Source organism: Propithecus coquereli, unplaced genomic scaffold (genome assembly GCF_000956105.1).
Source record: "Propithecus coquereli isolate 6110/MARCELLA unplaced genomic scaffold, Pcoq_1.0 Scaffold571, whole genome shotgun sequence".
In the NCBI taxonomy this organism is placed as follows: Eukaryota; Metazoa; Chordata; class Mammalia; order Primates; family Indriidae; genus Propithecus; species Propithecus coquereli.
In genome coordinates this window covers 288,273-312,725 of record NW_012151630.1, presented here as the reverse complement: position 1 = coordinate 312,725, position 24,453 = coordinate 288,273, and the positions used below count along the sequence as shown (strand labels likewise).

The 24,453-nt window shown below is 51.9% G+C and overlaps 1 protein-coding gene across 1 annotated transcript in view; it reads left to right on the top strand.

Annotated features, from left to right (window-relative positions):
- The window catches only part of PTPRN2 (protein tyrosine phosphatase, receptor type, N polypeptide 2), a 500,467-nt gene that overhangs the window by 235,303 nt on the left and 240,711 nt on the right, over positions 1–24,453 (top strand). Inside the window, exon 11 of the mRNA XM_012658102.1 lies at positions 21,378–21,442. Coding sequence (XP_012513556.1) covers positions 21,378–21,442 — 65 coding nt within the window. The remainder of the gene's footprint in view (positions 1–21,377; positions 21,443–24,453) is intronic.

Genomic DNA, 24,453 nt, shown 5'->3' with positions numbered 1-24,453 from the left:
CAGTGTTGACATTCCGTAGGTTTGGACAAAGGCGTGGGGACATAGGGCCACCCTTATGGCGTCCCACCGAGTCGCGTCACCGCGCTAACAGTCCTCGGTGCTCTGCCCGTTGGTACCAGCCCCCGCCTCCTCATGCCCTCTGCAGCTCGGTCTTTCCCGGATGTCACCCGGCGGAGTCGCAGTGCGCAGCCCTGTTGGGCGGCCTCTTCCTCTCAGTGACGCACGTTCGAGGTTCCTCCACGTGACTTCATGGCTCGACGGCTCACTTCTTTCCCGTGCTGAGTAATACCCCGTCGTCCATCCACGGGCAAGTTTTTGTACGGACTTGAGCTTTCGGCCCCATTTGGTAAACACCAGAGAGTGAGACTGCGTGTTGGGTGATGATTCCGAGCACACTCAGTTTGGTGAGAGCTCACCGTGCCGACTGCCAGATGGAACTGCTGTTCCATTTTGCGTTTCCACCCGCAGCGGGTGGAGTTCCTGCTGCTCCACACCCTCCCTGCATTCCGTCCTCGTACTGTGGATTTGGAACACTTGGGTAGGTTTGCAGTCGTATCTTACTGCGTTTTAATTGGCAATTCTGTAGTGACGGATGACGCAGAGTGTCCTTCCACATGCCCGTCTGCCAGATAAGCTGACGTGTCTGTTCAGGTCTTTTGCTTCCTTCTAATTGGGTTGTTTGTTTCCTTATTGTTGAATCCGGAAAGTCCTTTGCACATTTTGGATAACAGCCCCTGTCAGATTTCTCAGATATCTTCTCCCCGTCTGTGTCTTGCCCTTTTATTCTCTTAACAGTGTATGTCACAGAGTAACACTTTCCCATTTTAATGAAATCCTACTGATAATTTTTCCTTCGTGGATTGTGCTTTTGGTGTAGTGTGTCTAACGAAGTCACCACAAACCCAAGGTAACCTAGACTTTCTCCGTATCTTCTAGAATTGCATAGTTTTGCATTTTACCTTTAAGTCTAATTTCGAATTAGTTTTTGTGAAGGTGTGAGGTCGATGTCTGGGTTCACTGTCTGGCGTGTGAGTGTCCAGTTCTTCCGGCACCGCTGCTGAGAGCCCGTCCCTCCTCACTGAATCCTTCCTCACTGAACCGCCTTTGCGCCTTTGCTGAAGATCAGGTGGCTCGTTTGTGAGGCTGACTCTTAACTTGTGCCTTGTGAAACGTACTGACGAAACACACCTTTAGCTCAAGTGGCTTTGGAAGTTTCAAACGCTTTATCATCTGTGCTCTGTGTCTAGCGCGTCACATCCAAAGGGAAGGAGAATCAGGTAGGTGCTCAAGCAACAGACACGGGGCCTTAATGCCAGATCGGGGTCGCTCACGGTGGTGTCAAACCGTCCACTGGTCACCCAGCAGGCCCTTGTCAGCAGGAGCAGCGCCCGACTGTGCCCACCTGGTGGACTCCGGGACTCGGTGCTGGCTTGGGAAGCATTCATTCTTCAAAGGTGTCTGTTTGTTTGTTGTTGTTTAGATTTGCCTTTAATTTTATTTTTTATTTAAAATTTCTTTATGCCTATTTTTAAAAAGTTTTTATGGATACAAAATAGTTGTATTGTTCTTCAAAGTTGAAAGGACTTTTCTAGGTTACAGTCAGGGCTTTGTATTAAATACTCTTACTAAAGGAGGCTTCTTTGACAACCTTCCTGTATTTTCACAGTTATCTGTTCAGATTTCTGTCCCCACATTAGCCAGTTTAGTAATTTGTATGTTATTCGATCACAGCTCAATTCTGTAACAGTCCCGAGTTCTTACACAGTCTAGTGTGCAGCTTTAACAGCGGGGACACGCTCTGAGACATCCCTCCCCAGGTGATTTTGTTGTTGCGCGAACACCGAAAGTGCGCTTACGCACGCCTAGACGGCACAGCCTGCTACACGCCTCGGCTGCACGGCATGGCCTGTCGCTGCGGACCTGTGTGGCGTGTCGCTGTGCTGGGTACCACAGGCAGTTTTAACACAATGGTGAGTGTCTGTGTGCCTGAAGATGTCTAAGCATAGAAAAGTAACGCGTTGCACTCTGGTGTTACGGCGGCTATGGGGGTTTTAGCTCCTTTATGACCTTATGGGACCACTGCTGTACACGCGTGGTCCACCATTGCCCAGACATCACATGCGGGGCATGACTATTCACGGATATGTAAATATCAGTAGTCTTACTGGCTTGTAACTCTTGGACGTCCAGTACGTCTGTGGTTATGTTTCCTTCTCATTATTAACTTTTGGTCGTCTTAAAATTTGAATGGCATGTAGGCTCCAGTTATTAGCATTATCAATAGAAGATGAACAATAAAACGTAAATTATGGTAACAAATTAAATTAAAAAAATTTGAAATGTGTTACTTTTTTGATATTAGACCTCTACTAAGAGATTATGTATTTTTTCTCTAAGAGCAAGCTCTTGGATTTATTCATCAATCCTATTTTGTCTTTTATAATTTATTAATGTATCTTTTTATTACTTAATTTCTATTTCCTTCCTCACAGTTTTTGTCCTGTTCACTCCGCCTTCCTAGATTGTGTGCCTGCCGTGTTTACTTCGTCTTCTCCCGTCACGAGGCACTCAGTTTTATTAGAAGGGTCCCCGTCATCATCATTTTCAAAATATTCTGTGATCGTATTTTCCATTTCTTTTGTAACCTAAGAGTTATTGAAAAGGTATTTTTAATGCCCAGCTAATTGCAGAGTCTTGTTTTCTGTGGTTACTAATTTTCAGTTTTGTTAGATTTTGATTAGAGAATGCGCCCTGTATGATTTCATGATTTGGAAAACAGGAAGCCCTTTTCTGAGGCCCGATATCTTACCAGTTACACCTCGGTGTCTGGACATAGAGCTGATCAGGTGCTGCAGAACCGTCTGTGATGATGAAGCTCTGAGACTCCCTCTGCACCCCCGTGGGGGTACGTTGTTTCCAACACGGCCCTTTTACAGCCCGAGACGTTAGCTAAGTTCCTGAACCCCTGGGACCCTCTGCGTCAGCACGACGGGGCGACTCCCAGTGCCCGTCTCAGGAGCCCGTGGCGGGGTGGATGCTACGTGCGTCCAAGTGCCAGCGGCCCAGTGCTCAGACGAGGACCCGGCAGGCATGACTGTCACAGGCCCGTCTGTCTGTCAAGCCGCGGGGGCCCCTCTCAGCACTATTGTCAGCTCTTCTTTATTCATTTCAAAGTTTGATTTATTTCTTGGCACACACCAGTGCATGGAAACCGTACCTTCATTTGTAATTTTTTAAATTAATATAATATTGCCCTATTTACTCTAATAAGTAATTTTTTTTTAAATTTTGTATGTTGCCTTGATCTTAGTAGGATGACCCGGCTTTTATTTCTGTTTATGCACTTGAGATTAGGTTTCCTGCCCTTTCAGTTTTTATTCATTCTAAACTGGTTTGTTTTATACGTATTTCCTGTAGACAGTGTGCAGTTTGATAGAACTGAAGAGTTTGTGAGGATAACTGAGCCTATTCACACTTCTCGTAACCATCTGTGCTTTTGTCTTCTTGTCCTGCGTTTCCTTCCTACTCTTCGATTGCTAATCTTTTGTCATCTAGATGATGTTTTAGTTTGATTTTTTATTGTTCTCAAGTATTCGGAGAATACATTCACTGTTCTAAATTCTTCAAAATTCTCAAAAAATATGGGTCTAGGTATTTCTAATTATCGTGAAGAATAATGCTAATTGTCTTGTCTTAGAAGAACACGTCAGAATCTCCGGTTCCTCCGCATTCCTAAGTGGGGCGGTGAGGCCTAACCTAGCTTCCCGTCTGCCTGTCTGCCTTCGTAGAGGTAGGTCCCTCTTCTCCATGTCTGTGCCGACACGTGGGAGGAAGGGAAAGTGTAGAAACACTCGGAACCTGAAACTACGGCACAGCGCGTCTAGGAAGGGCCTTTGGGGGCGGTTTGAAGGCTTAGGGCCGCAAATTGCTAGCAAGTGTGGTGATGAGGGAATGCAGGTATTTATTCAGATGCCTCTTGATACAAAAACCTCAGTCAGATTTCACTGAAATTTGCATTGGGAAAGCCAATTACAACATGAAATTGGTGGAAAATCTTGTTGTTATAGCGCCGGGCCTGGCTCTGCCTGCTCACTTCAGTGGCTAGAGATAAACGATAAGGAGGCAATTTCCATTTTCTGAGCACCAAAGGAGACCCTGGGCCCTCCCTTCCGCGTCACTTTTATTGAACGTAGCAGTTTGCCCAGGACCACGCGTTGCAAATTGCTGCAGATAAACATTGCATTTTAAATTACTCCAGTCAACCAGGCAGACTGAAAAAAAATCATTTGAACAAATTGAAAACTGAAATGTTGATATCAGATATTAAATTAATGTAAGTGAGATTGAAACAATATCTAATTAAAATAATTTGAAAAATGACTTGGAAATTGGAGTTGACATCAGCTTTTACCAGCCTGTCATTATTATTACCGTGCAGCAAAGGCCTGTCTTCGCCGAAGCCCTGCCCCCTCGCAGAATTCACAGGAGACCCGCAGATAAAAGTCTCATCTATTTACCTTGTTATGGCTGGAAAACAAGGGCTGCAGAGCCTTTCTCGGCACCCTGAGGTGGGGGGTTGACAAATTGACCTTTCAGTTTCCAAGGAGAAGATGCCTTTCAGATTCTCTGCCCCGACGAGCACTTTTGCATTTGAGGCTGGAGCCTGTTCAACGCCGGCACTTTATACAGGACATTAAAAGGAAAAAGGAGGTTTGGAATGGCAAAGAGAGTGAAGCAGCAGCTCCCGCCGCAGCGGGGGCCTGTCGTGGAGCAGACAGGGCGCGTGGCGGTCATTCCTGTCGCGGGGTCTCGGCGGGCAGAGGGGCAGATGTGCATCAGCGTGAACTCCTGACTCTGCCACACTTGTGAGTTGGAAGCAGTTCCGCGGTGATGCCCCAGCACCCCTCAGGATGTAAACGGGACAGCTCTAGTCACGCGTTCATGCCTCTCTAGCATCTGCTTCCAGAACCTTCCTCGGGGCTCTGTCCTATGCATAAGAGATAATTGAAGGAGAGCAGCTCATTGTAGCTAAACCATGTGCTTCTTCACAACTCACGAGAAATGGTCTCTAGCTCATAGTCCTGGCCTCCCACCTCTAGCCCCTGCTTTGAACTGGGCAGTGCTGTTCAGAGGCCAGGGAAGAGTCTGAGACCAGTGAGAATTAGTCACTGAGCCCTGCTGAGGAGCCGGGGCCATCTGGGGGCCGAGCCTCAGACCCGGCCTTGCTCCCTGGACGTGTGGGAAGCAGAGAACCCAAAGCAAGCGCAGCTCTGGGGCGAAGGAGAGACCAGCGTCCACACCCAAGGCACCTGCAAAGAGAAGGATCGATGCCGCCTCTAGTTCACAGTCCAGATAAGGGATGTGGCAAATTACATAAAAAATGGAATAATCAGCAATTTTATATACACATTTGTTTTTAGCTATGTTTTGTGTAATATAAAATCATGAGGTTATTTTATATTCATCTTCCTGTGAGGTTTTTCTGAAACCTGAATTAAAACTAATTCTTCCAGAAGCACAGAACAGTGGAACAGGGGGTGGAGCTGTCTCAGAAGGGGCTGGAAAAAATAGATACTGAGACTGACCTCATTCAGAAAATAACAAAATGCTGGAATAGGATGAGACGGAGAAAAAAATTTAAGCACATCGGGTATCTGGCAATAGTGAAATTCTCAGGGATCCCAAACCAAGTGAAAGCTGAGACACAGGGACATAGTGGGTTACGATGCCACCCCTTCCCCCAGGAGCATCTTCCAAACCAGGCTGAACCTGACCTTCAGCACTTGTGACCTTCTGGAGGGCAGGTGGCAAGCCCTAGGCCACGCCTCATGTGGCAAGGCTCATGGAAGATCTGCCACGTGAAGGTGGGATCCCAAAGAACTGTGACCCGCGGAATAGCAGTGAGCTGAGCGCAGACCTGCGGACCTCCCCCGCAGCCACCCCCGCCCTGGAGGATGCTGGGTTGCCACGCTCAGCGCTGCTGCTGGATGTGGGGTGGGCAGGGCATGGCCCTCCGGGCACTGACCATTGCACATATCGGCCTTCTCAGGAGCGTGCGGTTGAACACACGGCCTGCACAGCCCCTCACGTCCTGAGCAAAGAATGTCCTTTAATATGACCCCAACTGGATCAGGCTGCCAGATGCCGGCAGAAGGAAGTGCAAATCCTCTCTGAAGGAATCTTTTCTCTCCCTAGTCTCAAAGAACACCCTCAGGTAAAATTTAAAGAAATGTGAGTCCACAATAAAAAAATTCAAAGCATACTAGGGAACGGGGCACTATGGCAAAAGTCAACTGAAAAAACGAACAACCAAGTAAAACCTCAGATATCATAGCTGTCAGACACAGAGCATAAATTTAAGTATTCTCATGTGTTTAAGGGAATATAAGGGGGAGCTAAGTATAACCTAAAGATCAATAGTCTTAAAAATGAACTAATTTTTTTAAAAATTGAATTTTTTAAAAGTGACAGATGTAGTAATAGAAATTTTAAACTCAGTAGTAGATTAGATATAGTTGAAGAGGGAATCAGTGAACTGAAAGATAGAACTGAGGAAATTTTTCAGAATGCCACCCACAGAGAGAGAGAGAAATAGCCAACGTGAAATGAGGTTCGAGTCACAGAAGACGGAGCAGGAGAATCTTCTATAGATTTCATGAGAGTCCCACGAGAAGAGAGTTGTCCAGAGGTCGCCTCTGAAGACATAACGGCTGGAAAAGTTCCCATCACTGATGCAAGCACCGATTCTAGGATCTAAGAAGCTGGTTGGAGCAGAAGGAAAAGGCTTCATCTAGATTCACGATGGTGAAACTGCAGAGCATCAAAGACAAAGAGAACCTTGGAGCATCTAGGGAGAGAGACAAGGTGTCCAGAAAGGAATAGTAGTTTGAGTCACGGCTGATTTCTCCGCAGAAGACGGAATAACGTCTGCATGATACCAAGGGGGGAATAGTCATCAGCCTAGAACTGGTTACCAAGGAAAACATGTTTCCATAATGAAGTTTAATTTTTTAAGGATTAAATAAAGATACTTTAGAAAAGTAAGAGTTTGTAACCAACGAATCTTCATTTAGTTTAATTCTAAAAAATGTATAATAGGCAAAAGAAAATAAGAGCTAAGACGCAAGAGGAATAATGAGCAGAGAAAACTGCATGTACAAATGCACCTAATAGAACACACTGTGTAAGATGCTGTCTTGTGAGGCCAGAAACAAGACAGAACTAAAATAGTAACAGTGAGCATGAAAACGATCATAATAAAAATGGGATGAGGGTAATTGGGGTTAAAGTATCTTAAGGTCTTCATAATATTAGAAAGACAGCACAGATGTTTGTGGATGTGAGACATGACCATCAAAATCTCTGAGGCAATAGCTAAAAATCAGAAACAAAGTGTAGATATGTACATATGTGTGAGTTGTTTGTAAGAGGCAGATAAAGAGACACACAAAGGTGTATCAAAAAAGATACTGTAACCAAAGCGAATACTAATCAAACAAAGTTAAAGTAGCTACATCGAGAGTGGACTTCAGTGGGAAAGCATTATCAGGGAGAGGCGCCCTGTGTCATGACAGGCGTGGCAATCCCAGCTGGCCTGCCCCGACCACCCAGCCGAAACTCCGTGAGCAAAAATGGACAGAGCCGTGAGGACAGACAGACAGATCCATGCTGGTAGTGGGATGCTTTATACACTTCACATCGTAAGTGAGAAATAAAACAAACAGAAAATAATCAGAGCACAGATTTCACAACACGAGCACCACGCTGGAATCCGACGGGCAGCTGGAGAAGGCGGATGCGTGTTCTTTTCAAGCGCAGGGAGAAGGTCTGTGCAAATCGACATCTCCCAGGTGCACTCTCAGACGGCAGTGCCGTGGCAGTACCAATGTGAGTACCAGGAAAGCCTGTGTTTGGAAAGTTAAAAACATATTGCTAAGGACTATGGGATCAAAGAAGAAATCAAAATGGAAATTAAAAAATATGTAACTACATAGAAATGGAAATACTGCATTATATTTCCAAACCTGGGGTTTACATTGAAAGTGGCAAGTTGAGAGAAATGTGTCACCTTAACTGTTTATGTTAAAAAAGAAACAAGACCGAAACTCAATTAAACAAATTTCTAATTTAAGAAATTAGAAAAAGAGCAACAGAATGAACTGAAAGAACACGGAAGGAAGGAAACGGCGACGCTGCAGTCAGAGACTAATGAGTAGAAAACAAACATGAACAGAGAAGATTTTTAAAAAGCAAAATGTTTCTTCTTTTTAAGAAACAAACTTGAAAAACTATCATAAATAATGAAAAAAGAGGCGGCAAAAATAAACAAGCCGAGAATTAAAAGCGGATGAGGTGCGGATGCTTCGACATGTAAAGGACGAGAGGACATTATGAACAGTTTGTAGCAGCGTATTTCAAAATTCAGATAGCATAACCGCAGTGGCAAAATGGAAAACTTCAGTAGCCCTGTACCTAAGGAAGAAATTAAATTAATAGTTAAAATCTCCCCATGAAGACAACGTCAGGCCCACGTGTTTCATAAGCAAGTCGTTCCACACACTCAAATGAACGAGTCAAGCACGAGCATCTCAGACTGCTCAGCTCCTCAGGCTAGCATCACCTTGGTGCCAAAACACAGTAAGTACAGCACAAAGAGGGGCGATTAGAGAGAAATTTTCCTTAAAAACGTAGATGTAAAAACTATTAATAAGCCAAATAATAGCAAATTAAATCCTGCAATTTATTTTACAAATATGCCATGAGCAATTTATGTCGTAACACTGCAAAGATAATTAATGTAGTCTGCCACATTGACAGATGAAAAGGGGAAAATTATTTTATCTTGATATGGTTAAAGGCATTTGCTAAAATTTAACATACCTTCCTAATGAAAATGTTTAGTAAAGTAGGACTGCTTTGTTCTTAACTTGATGTAAAAAACTGCCACTGAAACATCGTACTTCCCGGTGAAGCCCTGAAAACCTCCCCTTCAACAGCAGAAACGAGGCTAAGCTGTGCGTGTCACCCCTTGGTGAGCAGGAGGGGCCGGCCAGCGCCGCGAGGTAGGGAGAAGAAATGAAAGCTGGATTTAGAAAGGAAGAAGCAAACCTACCATTGTGTGCGGTAGAGCTCATTGTTTACTCACAAAAGACAAAAGAATAAACAGATAAATTAAAGGAATTAGATAGTTTAGGAAGGTTGTTGTGTATTAAATCATGTGCAAAAGTTAGTTGCCTTTCTATACTTAGGAAAAAGAAAATGCAGTTTAAACAATGATAACCATTTACAATACCATCAAAAATGTAAAGTACTGCAGATACACACATGTGCGCACACCCAGACATTCACACACACACATATGGAAGACCTTTGTGGGGAAAATTATAAAATTTCAGTGAAAGATACTGAAGAAGACCTAAGTAAAAGGAGACATTGACATCTTCACAGATTGGGAATAATGATGTTAATTATCCCAAACCCCCATATTCAATAAAATTTTACAAAATCCTGGCAGATCTGTTTATTCATAAACTTGACAAGCTGAATCTAAAATGTGTTAAGTACAAAACGCCAAAACAGCCGGAACGCCCCTGAAGAGAAACATCCAGGTGCGGCACCTGCCTTGCACATGTGTGGGCAGCAGGCGTGGTCCTCACGCCGCAGCGAGACGGTGCGGGTCTGGGCAGCAGACACCCGGGTCCAGACGGAGGAGGCGGGAGCGGCCCTCGCGTGGAACTGCTCGATGGTGGAGGGGACGCAGACGGCCTGTGCGCTACATGGCGCTGGGAAAATTGGGGATTCAATCAGAAAAACCGAAACGACCTCTACCTCAGATCACATTCATGTAAGGCTTACGTGTGAAGGGCAAACTTAAATCTTTTAGGATAACATATAGAGTTATATCTTTATGAACTTGGGCTGGGAGAGAATTTTTTAAGCAAGATACCAGAAGTGCAGGCCTTAGAGAAAATGATGAGTTAGACTATATTAAAATCAAGAGATTTAAAAAGCCAAACCACAAACTGAGGTCAGACCGTCGTGGCGCACGTCACTGACAGTTTCCGCATGCAGAGTGTGTCAGGCACTCCTACAGAGCAACAAGAAAAAGACAAATCACCCAATAGAAAAAATGGGCAAACAGAGAAACAGAGATTTCGTGTAAGAAGCGTGAGTAGTGAGCGAACAGTAAGATGCCCAAACCGATTAGTCATCAGACGTGCAAGTCGCAGGCACAAGGAGGTGCCCTGGTGCAGCTACCATGTAGGCGACGGTTCGTGTCAAACTAGCGAGGGCGTGGAGCCACAGAAAGTCTCGCGCGCTGGTGGCAGGAGAGCGAATTTACACGGTCACTTTGGGACACCTGTGTCCAAGTGATTCTGCTGGAGAGAATTCTCCGTGTGCGCCTGCAGACGTGTCCAGGAATGTTCCCGGCAGCACTGTTGGAGATGCGGAGGGAAAACAAAGCAACATCCCTGTACCCCTGGATTGCACGAGTGAGCGGGAAACAAACTGTATGTGGATAAGGTAGCCACACGGCACTGGACATGGGTGAGCCACAGTGACGCGAAAACCAAGTTTGGGCCTCAGAAACACAGAGTCAGGGAAAAGAAACAAGTCACATCACAGAAGAATACATACGCCACTGTTCCACCATGTGCAATGTGTGGTCAGGGACATACACGTATGTAAAACAGTCTGCAGAAAATAGGGAAATGGTCGACCCAGAGTTCAGGAGAGTCACCGCCTTCGATGGGGCAACAAGAGCTCACTGCAAATATCACACGTGACATTCACGTTTTCTCTCTTCTTCAGGGTGGGGCACGGCACGAGTGTTTGCTGTCTTATTCTTTGTAGCTGACACATATTTTATAAATATTCTTTGGTGTCTGCATAATATTTAAATTGAATAGAAACATAAAATATTAATATTTTTGAATTACAAATTAACAAAAAAATTTCTACAAGGGGGACCCTTTCCAGGAAACTGTGATGAGCACATTTAGTAAAACAACGCATATCACACACGTGTCAATAAATAAACATCTGTTTCACCTACCAAACATCTTTCTTTTCTAAACAGGGTGAGACTTTGGTCATCGAATTGTTTTTTTATATATTATATATATGTGTGTGTGTCTATATATATATATTTTTTTTTTTAAAGACAGGGTTTTGCTCTGTCGCCCAGGCTGGAGTGCAGTGGCATCATCATAGCTCTGCAGCCTCCAACTCCTGGGCTCAAGCAATCCCCCTGCCTCAGCCTCCCAAGTAGCTAGGACTGCAGCATGTATCACCACACCCAGCTGTTTTTTTTTTTTTTTAGAGATGGGATCTTGCTATGTTGCTCAGGCTGGCCTCAAACTCCTGGCCTCCAGTGATCCTCCCACCTCAGCCTCCCAAAGTGTTGTGATCACAGGCATGAGCCACCACACCGTTGCATTGTTTTAAATATGTAACGTGGCACCTTTTTAAACTGGAGATCAGCATGTGGAGGAGCTAGCTAATCGGCGGACACTTCTGGGGGGTGGTCCTGGTGGAACCTCTATTTTGCCGTTGCCTCTAATCTTCTTTGGGGGGTCAGGCACCAACCCACATTCACAGGCCACGGAAACACTCTTCCCCCCGAGACCGCGGCAGCCTGGACGGGGCTCCTGGTTCCCTCTGCCCCAGGGCCTGCGGCGACCAGAGCGGAGGAGAGGAGAGATGAGCTGCCGTTTCCAGCGAGGGCAGGGCACCCCCGTTCCCTTCTCCCTCTATTAGAGTTAGGGTTTAAATGATATCTCTGGTTTTAGTAAACAATTGTCAGGAAAGCAGTTATGTTCCCGGGTTATTTTAATTCTTTCTGACAGTTAGCAAAATTAAATATCCAAACATTGTGGCAACATGTTACTTTCAGATGACTTGATGTAAAATGATTAACATCAAAACGTTTGCCCGTGTTTCGTGTTGCTGCGGAGCAGTGGATCACGGCACATCACAGCATGTGCCCCCGCTGCTGGGCGGATCGCAGACGCCACACACGCTTGCCCTCCCGCGCCGTCTTTGCGGCTGTGCTCTGACACCGTCAGCGGTGGCGTCTGCTTCGCAGGCGAACAGTCGGGTTCACGTAACCGTGTGGGAAGCGGGAAGCCCGGTCTGGCTGTGCGTGGGAAGGTGTCTGCGTGATCTCGAGCCTGCGCTGGCGGGGTGGCAGCCTACATCAGAAGAGAGTTAATTACGGGAGTCCCGATAGGGCGGGCTCAGATGTCGCTTGTGGACCGATGCGCACCCCAGAGCTGCGGGCCTGGGGGCACAGGAAAACCACCCGGGCCAGCACCAACGCAGTGCCAGCAATGAGATGATAGCGGTGATGTCAGAGTCCTGGTGGTGATGATGGTCTGACATTACCCCAGCGTGAATTTGTTCCTTAATTCCACAAATCGCTTATTCGTTCCCTGGACAGATCTTCACTGAGAACTTCCTGTGCGCCAGACACTGTTCTGAGCGCTGGGGCAGATCCCCGCTGTTGTTGGACTTGCGTTCAGGTGAAAGCCCAGATAATACACGAGGGTATGTCACGTCAGAGGGTGACGAGTGTTCGGGGGGCGACGAAGCGGGTTGAGGGCTGGACGGGCCGCGGGTTGCTGCGGTACCTGGGGTGGGAGAGCAGGCCCCGCTGGGAGGGGCTCCAGGCCCGGCAGGGGGGGGGCGGGGAAGGGACAGGGAGGGGCTGCGGGGACAAGGTTGGGCGGGTGACCAGGGACCCGGGGACCCAGGCGAGAGCGCAGGCGGGAGAGGGGGCTCCACGCCAGGTTTCTAAGCATTTAAAAGTGTATGTCAAACTTGCGGCTGTTTAAAAACTTCCATCTTTATACTTCAAAAAATATATACTTTTTCATAATGAAAAAGTCTGTTTAAATATGCATAACCTGAAAATTAGCCAAATGTAAAAGGCAGCTGTATTGAATTACCGTCGTGCACGTGGCGGTGTTCTCTTGATGGGCTGGCGAGGTTTGGGTGAAAATAACGACACGTGTAAGTCCTAATTATTGCATATTTACTTAAAAATGTATTTTATTCCCCTTGTTTCACAACATCATTATATTGTTTAATGAAGATTTTCATGAAATTGATGTGTTTTAGACAGAAATGACCCCACTGCCTTTGCACACAGGGTATAAAATGTAGAAGTATTTTTATCAAAACTATAAAATGCATTTTAAATTGAAATTAAAATTGTGTTTCAAAGATTATTTTTCTTCAAAATGAGCTATGAAAATTATAAAACAGAATATAATTCACAAATATATAAGCTTTCAATCAAAATTATTTAAATAAAACTGAATTTTTAGTTCTATTTTTTGAAAATTTAATTATAGTCAATATTTTTATAAAAACAAAATAGGTGCAATTCTCGCTTTATCATCCATCCAGTCGCTGATGTCATGAACCAGCAGCATGACTCGTGTGTTAGGTCTAGACCGACACGCACAAACGTGGGAAAGTGAAGGGAATTGCTCAGTGTTGCAAGACGGTTCCCTCCCCCGTACGCTGCTGTGGGTACCGCCCTGACCCGCGACACCGCCGGGACCAGGAGCCCAAAGGCAGAGACGCGCGAGTGGTCTCTGGGCGTCGCAGGAGAGCACACGCCTCGTGCGGAATCCCGCGCTTTCCCGCTGCAGCAGCTCAAGGTGGGGATCAGTCGTCTTTCTCCTGCCTGACGTTACCCTGTGCAGACCTCCCCACTCCCAGGCTCCGGGCAACAGGTCACTCCAGAGAAAGAGCCAAAGTGTGTGCGGAGCCTCCGGGGTGGCCGGCGGGTGGGGGTGCAGCCTCCGGGCTGGCACCGTCACTGCTGGTGGTAGGGCCGGGCAGCCCTGCAGGCGGCCGCTGCAGGGTCCAGAGCAGGCCCTGCCTGCTCCCCAGGGCAGGTGTCGGCAGCTCACCTGGGCCTCGCCGGGCTCCATGCTGCGGCCGGCCGTGGGTCCTGACTTGGAAGGGGGTGTGGGCTGCGCCCCTCGCACTGACCACACGTCCCTTCACATCTTGTTTCCTTTCCAGGGCCGGTTCCTCTCAAGGGAGAGCCGTGCGGCTGGGCGGCCTCCGTGCAGGATGCAAAGGGGGCACGGCCAGGTCCCCGGGTTTCCGAGCCAACTGATGGACTCTCCCCCCAGCCTGTGGGTGTGGGAACGTGGCAGAGCGAGGCGGCTTTTCCAGCTGGGCTGTGTGTGGGACGCAGATCTCTGCCCTGTGAGCAGGGCTCCATCTCGGCCAGAAACCAGGCTCCTCCCCGTGAGGGGCCAGGACCTTCCCCAGAGGAGCCGCCACCCAGGCTTCCCCGGTGACGGCCTCCCTGTCCTCCTGCTTCCTGATGAAGCGAAGCCATTAAGTCGCCCCATTGTAATTTAGATCACAGGGAGACTTCTGCACGCTCTTTCAGGTTAAAATAACCGGGATAAAGAGAGTGGGCAAAATTATTCCACTGTCGCTACATGCTTAATTATACGGAATGCTGCATAAATTGTCAAGTGCAAAGAATTAGTCTGATAAATTAAAATACTAATTAAATAGGCTATTGCAGAATTTTGAGAACATTATGAGGTTCCGCTTCTTCAGGTAATTTGCATATCCTTCATCTAGTGAATTTAATTTTAAAGGACTTCTTTTTTGTGTTTGGAAACCCTTTTTGTCTCCCATGAAGATAAAAACGGGCTTTATACGTTGCTCTCTGACTCTGTTCCTGTGTCTCCTCACCCCGGCCTGCCTGCACAGCCACACGCACCGGCTTGACTTTGAGTCCAGAACTTGGCCTGAAAAAATACTGAGAGCTGAAATTCGAGCACCCGGCCGGCCGGCTGAGGCAAGGCCCCTCCTCCTGGGAAATGCCCTGCAAAGAGCTAAAAGGCGCAGCAGCGTCCTGGTGCAGTTCACACGCAGGAGTGGAAGTGGTGGCGTCGTCAGATACTCACTCTGGCCCTGAACGCCGTTTCCAGAAAGAGGTTGGGTGAGTCCACGGTTAGACCTGGAGGGGAAGACGTGCCCTGAGCCCCGGCGCAGGCGTCAGATGTGGGGTGCAGCAGACAGCACAACGCCTGGACAAGGGATGTGTGGAAAGAAACCCACACGGACGCTTAGGGAACCCGGAGAGAATGTTCTGGAACAACGACATGTAGGAGTAATGTTGGGAAGGACGTGGGGATGGGCTGAGATTCACAAAAAACGCTGAAGACACGGAGCTACTGTTTTACTTCTGGGAATGTTTGAGAGGGGTGGGGGAAGGGAGGGAGGGAAGAAAGGAAGGAAGGGAAGCAACCCCCAGGAGGGCCGTGCCGAGGAACACGCACAGCGTTCAGTCCGTGCCAGGAAAAGGCAAACTCGCGCAGCCTCTCCGCCCGTCTCCCCCAAAGAGAGATCTTAAAGTGCAAAAAGCAGTGAGAACAAGCATCGCTGGAAGGAGCTGCAGTCCACGAGTGACAAGGGCCACAAGGAGCACAGAGCCACTGAAGGTCGGCGTGTGCACAGACACCGCGTCGCTCGGGGCGCAGGAGCCCGCAGACGCGACAGGACAGCGTCCGGCGTCTCTGAGGAGATGTCTCTGGCAAAGAGCCGGAAGACAGGGGACTCTGGAATCTGGACCCTTTCGAGAATCCACGGCGCCTCCCGGGGCCTGCGGGCTTCCAGCCAACCACAGGGTTCTCGAGGTGTGCTGGGTGCCGTCGGACAGGAAGGGAGCGGTGGCCCCGGCAGCCAGCACGGCTCCCTGGGGAGCGTCAGGCCGAGCCCTCTGCCGTCCTCCTGCGAAGGTGTCAGCGGGGAGCCCACAGCCGCGACGTGCCTCAGCCCAGCCAGGACGCGTGGCTGCTCCCAAGGTCCTCCTGCGAAGGAGGGAGGAGTGTGGACAGAGTCTCCATCTGTTGAGCAAACAGAGCCAAAGAACAAAATGCGTGGGTTCAGGTAGATCTGAAAGTCAGTTTACTAATGCACAGCACGGGATCTACTCCTGGGTCATCCTTGTCTTCATTGTTACTTAGGTGGAAATAGTCAGGCTTCCTCATGGAGGGGGGTTAGCATCCCGTATTCTGGGCGGAGGTGCCGCAGGGCTGCAGGATGGAGCAGACGCTGCAAAGGGAAGGTCACCAGGCCCAGAGGTGGCCCTCAGGTTGGAGGGCAAGTTCAGGTTAGGAGGAGGGGCCGTGTCACGCGTGAAGGCCTGGAGTGTGGCAGGCGCTGCTCGGTCTGGTCCCACACCCGCGAAGCAGGCCGTGCACCCCTAGATGACATCGCGAAAGTGGGGTGCAGGTCCTGGGAGATGTGGCCCCCGCACTGCTGCTGGCCGCCCTGTCCCTGGAGCGGCCCTCCCTCTTTTAAGAGAAGGACGTTGGGCACACCTGCCTCTCCTTGCTCGTGCCCTCAGCCTCAGCAGGGCAGAGACCCTGCGTCCTCACTCGTGGGCAGCGCCCGAGCGAGCAGGTGCAGCACGGAGGAGCCAGAGGAAGGGCCGGAGGGGCCACCCAAGGGTTTTTATTCGTAAGTCTGGGAGGGGCAGGAACAACGTCAGGGTTTCCACACAGGCCCTGCCGTTGAGGGACCCAAACGCCCTGTACGGGACCCGTGGAAGGGACAAAGGAGGGACATCCAGCCACTTTCACGGTGTGGACCGGGAAGAGCCCAGGCCCTCTGCCCTGAGGCCACAGCGGTTCTGTCAGGGGAGGAGGCCCCGATGACGGAGCTGTCTGGAACAGCATCGCCAGGGAGGCTCAGCCGGCGTCTGGTCTCTGGGAAGTGGACGGCAGCCTTGACGTGTATGGTGGCGGGTTGGAGGCAGGCCGTGAGCGAGAGGACACGGCACCTTCTTGTTATGAGGCCAGGCCTGGCCGCCACCAGACCTGGAAGATGCCCGTCCGAGGGCACGCGGCGTAACCGCCAGCTGTGTGCCGAAGCCTGGGCTGGGCACGGCCCACGAGGGCTCCTGCGTAGTCTCCCCAGCTACTCCAACATCAGCACTGGGAGCGACAGTTTCCATAAGGGGAAACTGAGGCATCATGCTCCAGACCACAGACTGGAATCTGGACTGTAAGCAGGCGCATGACTGTCTTGGGACCGTGGGTTTACGCGGATGCATGTTGCAAAAGCGGAGGTTGGATTTCCTGTCTGTGCAAAACTTCGGAAACAGCAGCTCTAGATGATGTTGTGTCCTTCTGAGGGTGAAACAAAAGGTTAATCAACAAAACAAATAATGTGGTCACTAATGTGACCACATTAGTGAAATAATGTGGTAGGGACAGCCTGGGACACAGGTGGCTCCTTGCAGAGATGGGGGTACAGGGTAGATGTGCAGGGGACATAGGAGTGCTGGACAGGAGAGCGGGGACAGGAGTGTGGGGACAGGAGTGCAGAGAAGGGCATGGGGACAGTGTGTCACGCGGCCCCCGGGGCTTCTCGCCGGGTGGGCGGGGCCTGCAGGGGCAGCAGAGTGTGTGCGGCTGTGGAGAGCAGAGTCCAGTCCACACAAGCAGAAAACGGACCCAGAGCCGCCTTCTCAGCTGTCCCGAGAGGGACTCTGGAGGAAACCACTTCTGTTGGGTGGATGAGGGGCTCCCTTGAGGTCCTGCCTTGGGGCTCCCCTGGCCTCGCCCCCTCACCTGGTGACCCCTCCCCATCTTCCTGGTGGCCCCGCCCCTCACCTGGTGGCCCTCCTCTCTCACCTGGCAGGCCGTCTCCCCCCTACCTGGCAGCCCCTCACCTCACCTTGCAGCCCCTCCCCTCCTCGTGGCGGCCCCTCCCCCTCCACACAGCTCCGCAGTCGGTCCAGGGATTCCTCTTGGGACGGCGGCTTGAGAATGCTGCTCCCTCCGTTTGGGCCCTGGACACGGGACTCCCCGGCCTGCTGCACCAGGACGCAGGACCAGCCGAGGGAGGACTGGGATGGTTCTCTCCCAGCCCCCGCCCAGCAGGGTCAGTCTCAAATCCCCGGTTCCCTGAGTGGGCGCACCTGTCGGGAAATTGGTGTCTGGGCAGAAAAGGCGGAGCTTGGGCAGAGACGGACCCACCTCTGACTCAGCACTGCCGCTCACTGCGTTTCCTCAGTTTCCCAATTTCTGAGCCTACATTCCGTGTGGCTTTGAGGCTTAGATAAGGTCATGTAGAGCAGTGCTGGCCTCAGCACTTGGCGTGTAGCAAGTATTTAATAGCTTCCAGCTTCATTTTTAAAAATATTTATGTTAATATTTAGATTTTGACTTACCCTTTGGTCTTAGGTAAGCTCGAGAATGATCAGTCCCCTGTACTCTTTTAAAAACCTGTTAGTTCTTCAGAAACAACACGAGATCAGGTTGTTTGCCTCACTTGCTGGTGGTTTTGAGCTGACCAGACTGAAGTTGGGAAAAGTCAGGTTGGGTTTCAGGGGCCCCCGCAGAGAGCGCAGAGGCGCTAGGAACACGAACATCTAAGCAGCAGGTGCAGTTTAGACCCCGAGAGACAAAACAAATGGCCCGACTGTCCCCGAGGTCCCAGCTTGGGGGGCGTGTCCGCCAGGAGCTCACAGACGCCGGGCCCCATCCCGCTGGGTCTTGGTGTGGGCCGCGGAGCGAGCGGAGATGGCGCCGTCAAACCGTAGCAGGTGCTTCGTGACGGCTTAGGACGACCTTGTATTTACGGCATGAACTCAGACACACTCACCCCAAACCGCTCCTGCGCACACAGCAAAGGAGACGTAGCGCTCGAAGGGTTTAAGCCTTTCACAGTGGGAGGCCCTGCTCCGGGGCCCCCCAGGAGGACAGCGTCCACCAGGCCACAGCGGGCTGGTGCTGCAGAGGTCGCACAGAGCGCTGCAAGGTCACCCTCCCCATCACCATCCGCCGAGTGGCGGTGCCCGACCTGTTCTGCTGTGGGGCCCTCCCCGCATGCTGTGCTGCCATAACGCCGGGGCTGGGTGGTTATGAGGACAGGCGCGCTTGGCTCGGGGTTCTGCAGTCTGTAGCGAAGCTTGGAGCTTGGTGCCGGCATCTGCTTCTGGCGCAGGCCTCGGGGCTTCCCATCACGGCGGGAGGTAAAGGGGGCGCAGGCGCGTCACATGGGGTGGCCAGGCTGCTCTGACCAGCAGCCGTCATGTGAACTAGTACCGTGAGCGCCCACTCGTCATCGTCACCGTCGGGAGGGCACCCAGCCATCGTGCGCAAGGTCCCACCTGCACCACTGGGTCACCGTCGACATGGGGCTTGCGGGGCCACATCCCAGCCACGCTGGGCACCTGCCTGGCCTGTGGGAAGTCGCCGGGGGAGACAAGGACTCCTTCTGCCTCAGGTGGCCTTGGACGGTGCCTTGCCTGGCCCGCGGGGTGGGAACTCCCGGGAATCGCCGCCGCATTTGCGCACAACACACCAAGACACGCCTGACTCCGGTCGTGGGAGAATGTTGGGGGGGGGGCATTTCTGAATCCAGGAAACACGATATACTGAGTGTAAGGTTTTTGGATGGGCGGCGGCAGAGAAAGACGAGCAGAGTGAAAAGGGGCGAGCAACGAGGCTTTATTGGGGGAAGGGGAAAGAGAGCACTCCCGGACGAGGTTCACTGGTCCCGAGAGAGGGGGCCAGTGAAGTCGCGCCTGTTCGGAGGGGGCGAGGGCTTTTTGTGCTGCCTGAAGCGGCACTGAGGGTTTTGGCGGGTTCTAAGAAACGGAGTCTGTTGCTCAGTCCCGGGAACCGAAACTGCCTGCGTCTGGCTTATTGTCTGCGTCCAGTTATTTTCGGCGGGCGCAGTCAGCTGCTGCTGCTTTCACAGCTTTAGGGAGTGGGGAGGGGTGCCTGCCACCAGCCTTACACTGAGACCTCAGCGTTGGGTATACAGCAAGCGCTACGCAGGCAGGGCTGGGACAGCGTTGACACGGCCCGTGGTCACGGCAGGCCCACCCTCTGCTGTTGTCATGAAAGTGTTATTGGGAGCAAGCAGGACCATCCGTAGGCCTGTCTGCGCTGCCTTCACGCCCCAGGGCAGGGCCAGGCGGAGGCCCTGGGCCCGCAGATCCGAGAGCTTCCCTGCCGGGCCTTCGTGGAAGTTGCTGAGTCTGGATGGGTTATTTCACCCGATTAATGGTCGGGCTGCCTCTCATCCCTGACCCCGAGATCTGTCACCGCTCGGTAGCAATACCTGGAGTATTTTAAAGTGACATTGTGTGCTCTGTCCCTCAGCCTGTTTGCAAGAGTCCTCTCGTCCCACCCCAGAAATCCTGCCCTCGGAACCATGCTCCCTGCGTTCACAGAACGTTAACGTCGGTCCTTTGTGCTCCGTCTCTTTGAAGAGCACGCTCCTGCCCGCCGAGGTTCACCTCCGCGCCCGCCCTGCCCTCCCGGGCCAGCCACCCTCACGCGGGAGTGCTTTGCTCTCACCCACGTTGCCGTGTGCCTGGCTCGGCCCTTCAGTGCACGGCGATCACGCGTGTGAGAGATGGTCTTCCTTCAGAGGGAGGAACTTCCCCCAGACAGTGAGAGGCCCCAGCAGGGGCCGCAGGCTCAGCAGGGGCTCGTCTGTCTGCCTCCGGAAGACGGAAGACGTCACTGGGTTCCTGAGACTGTGAAGGTGCGTCACAACGAGAGGGGAAAGCGATCGTGCTCTCTTGCCGTCTCATTCGGAATTAATCACAATTGCAACGCACTCTTCATTCCTGGGATTTGCAATAAAATTGTATTTTTTCTGGTTTTCATTTCCATTTGACGGGACTTTGTCCAGGAAAATATCCCTACAGAACTGTAAGCCAGGATCCGTGCCTTCTGGCACCTTCCTCCTCTCTGCTCGGGGGCTCACCCGCGAGCACTGAGATTACCGAGTCCCGTCTACGTCCGCCACCTGTCCCGGAGCCCCTCGCTCTCAGCGTGACGGCGGCGGCACTCGTTCTCCGAGAGCCCTCCTCACCCTGAGTCAGGAGCGGGCTAGCAGGAGGCTTTGATGGGAGCTGAACTGTCGCGGCCTGCTTCCTGCCGGGTGTGACCAAGAGGGAATGAAGGGGCCCCGGCACTGGCGGCGGGAACACGCGCTCAGTGTCCCTGATGCTAGCGGAACTTGTTTCCCAATAGTTACATAGTTAATAACTGTGACATAATTTAAAACGAGGCTTCACAGTTTGCAGATCATGTCTCCGTGCAGTCTCCCTTCGAGTCTTCGCGGCGATTCCGTGGATTCCCTGCCGTGACGTCACCCCACGGCCGAAACCGAAGGCACAGCCGTGCCCGCCCAGGGGCTGGCGGGGTAGCGGGGCCACGCGCAGGGCTCACTCCCAGCACTGCTGCGCGTTAGGTGGTCCGGGCGGTGTTGCGCCTGAAGTTGTCAGGAGGCGGGTGTTTGATGTGTCTCGAGATGGCCGAGCTCTCCAAGCTGACCCTGTTCTTCTTGATTTTTCCTAACAGTTGACAACAAAGACAAACTGGAGGAAGCCTCGGGCCTGAAAATTCTTCAATCCGGAGTTGGGTCGGTGAGTACCACGAGGGGTGCCCTCTGGCCTGCGATCGGCGGCGTCGGTCTCGTTTCTGGTGAGGCCGTGGGTCGGTTCAGCTATGAAATGCCTCGCGTTGACGTCTGGGGAGACCAGGGGGCTGGAGCAGGTCAGTCCTCCCATTGGCTGGAATGCTCGGTTGTGGTGCCTGGCAAACTGGCGATGTTTAGGTTGCCTTTGAAGTCAGGGTTTGCTGACTGTCCAGGAAAAAGCAGGTGTGGATCTGAAAACCAGAGAGGCCTTCAGGAATCATAGTTTCCTCGTGTTTCATAATTGCTAAATTTGTGAAAATGAGTAATTATTTGTGAAATGAGAAATTATTTTCTCCTTCTGGGATTCAGTGGGGCATACTTTTTTATCTTCACTATTTAAAGACATATATTTGGGGAAAGGCGATACAAAAGGACGAATGCTTCCATAATTTAAAACCTATGAAACCCCCGCCGTGTGCAAACATTGCTACGCTGATATCAAAAAGCTGCTCGACCGAACACCCCGCCAGCAGTCACAGCCTGGGGTACTCACCTCCAAACCCTGCGACGGCCGTGCTCCCCGTCGCGTGATGGTTTAATGAACTATACACAGAATGACGGGCGCGCGTCCTCCCCGGAGTGGCATGTTGCCACTCGTAAGTCAGCGTGGACGGAAACCAACCTGCGCTCTCACGTTGGAAACTTCAGATTTCACAGCACTCGCTGTTCAGATAATTAACTGTTGAGGAGTGTTATTTACGAGTGTCCTTGCTGCACAGCAGAGACGTCCTCGCGGAGCCACTTAAAGATGAGCTGCTGCTTTGGGGAAATCTACTCGCCAGCCCTGCGTCCCGGGCTCTTGAAATGAGAACCTGTTTAATTGGTGGCGCTTCCCAAACAGGGGCTCCGGTGCTGCCTGGGTGGTTGACGCCTGGGCAGCCTTGAGCGTGCCGTGCCTTGAAAACGTTCAGTTTCCGTTCAGTGGTGGGCAGAGTGCGAGGGAGAGAACACCCCATTACTGACGGAAACTTCAGGAAACGAGTGACGCACTGACAGAGACTCCTATTCTGGGGGTTCCTCGTGCCTTTCGGGCTCGGCTAGATTCGGGGAGCACTTGACAGCTGGCCGTGCCCCGGTCTCCCCTGTAGCTCGCTGTGTCTTTAGTGGCCCTTCAGGGGAGGGTGAGAGAGAAGCCACGAGTCTGTGGGGCTCCCGGGCATGGTCCGCGGCCTGTGGAAGGTGCAGAGACCAGCGGCAGAAAGGCCGCAGTGGAGGGAGGGTTGACGTCGGTGGCGGGTGGCTGTGACCAGCCGCCCGTGTCCTGGGTGTGGTGGGGGTGACGTGCACCGCCTGCCCTGCCCCTTCCGCGCTGGTTGGGTGGGAGGACATCTGCTTCTGAGTCGTCCCCGCAGGACGGATGTGGTGTCCGGGGACTGGGGCGGGTCCAGGCTGGTCGTAGCCGCCGTGTGGCCCAGTCAGAGGGGCTCTGATGCGCGAGCCTTCCCTTACTGCAGCACAGCTGGGCTGTGTCAGAAGCAGCTGTGGTGGCTGTGGTGCGTCCTGTGACCTGAAGTCGGCTCTGCCCTGAGGGGTGAGGCTGGCGCAGTGGGGGTTGCTTTGGGCGTGGTGAGTGTGGGGCCTGGCACCCGAGACAGCCTTCCTCGCTGAAGCCTGGACGCAGCCATTCCGGGAAAGAGGTGGAGCACAGAGGGGGCTGGGCTGGCTGACCGGGCATCTCAGCCTGGCTTGGCTTCCCACGGCCCCACCGGGCTTTGCTGCTCAGTCTCCAGAAGGTCAGATGCTGTCATAGACAAACCCTAACCCTAACCCCACTTGGGATGGAGCCGTGCCTGTGCCCCATGGAGCAGCCCGGGGTCAGGAAGTCGTGTCTTCCTTCTCCCAGCCCTGCCCATGGCCCTGACCCCCCCAGAGGCAAGCTCTGCCCTCAGCCCCTGGCACCCGTGCTCCCAGACACCGTCCCCACGGTCAAGGGGTCTGGCTGTTGTCCATTCAGCCCCCAATGGGCCCTGCAGCCGGTGCCCTTCCCTAGTTCCGCAAGACTCTCGTCCCTTACCGCGTGCACCATCGCCTCTCCCAGGCCCTGCTCTCACCCATGACTCAGTTTCCCTGTTGTCAGAAGGGAGCAACCCCAGTGCCCACTGTGTGTGTGTGAGGGTCCCTGGGTAACAGGTAAGAAGCTGGACGTTGTGAGCTCTCGTAAACGTCCACTCCCTGGATTTCCTTCTTGTCCTCGCGGGGGTCTCGTCACGGGTGCCGGGCCTCGCTCCCCCTGGGTCTCCGCACGGCCCTTCCTAGCTTTGCCCCTTCACGCCTCAGGGCTGCCCTGTGGGTGGTTTCCGCAAATTGTCCCCCAGGTCCCATCTGTCCCTGCGTCTGACCTGTAACATCAAATGCTGGATACTTTTTTGCTGGTTTCTGTATTTTTCACTCATAGAAAAAAATTGTTATGTGTGTTGCTGTTTCAGATGTGTCTGCCTTTGCCTTCTGCTCGACACCTTCTTTTTGTCACTTGTGGGCTTGTCCTCAGCGGGGGTCGATCTCACGGGAGTGTGGACCCCGCGTGAGACTTTCGTGATAAGAAGTTTTGCAAATGTCTCCACGTCTCAGCGGGTCCACTTTGACGTTAATCCCCCTCGGAGTTTCTGCCCCGTTGGGCACACGTGGATCCAGCCCTGGCACGTGGCGGGGGTCTGGGTCCCGCCTCCCCTCTGCCGCCCCAGGATCTGGGGTTACTCCTGGCCTCTGCTCCAGGGGAGGCAGGTCCTGGGGTTCACGGCCACCCCGGAGCCTGTGCCCGTGACCTTGATCACACCGGGCAGAGCCCTGCGTCCTCCCTCCTCCGCCAGCGAGAAGGAGCGTCTCCACGCTCACCGATGCCGTGGACAGCGGCGCCTGCTGTGCTTCGGATCCGTCTCCTCGCATCCTGAGACTCCTTTCTGCTGTGTCGTTGGTTCTCCTTCTTATTACTTATACAAATGTGCTCTAGCATTTCTCATC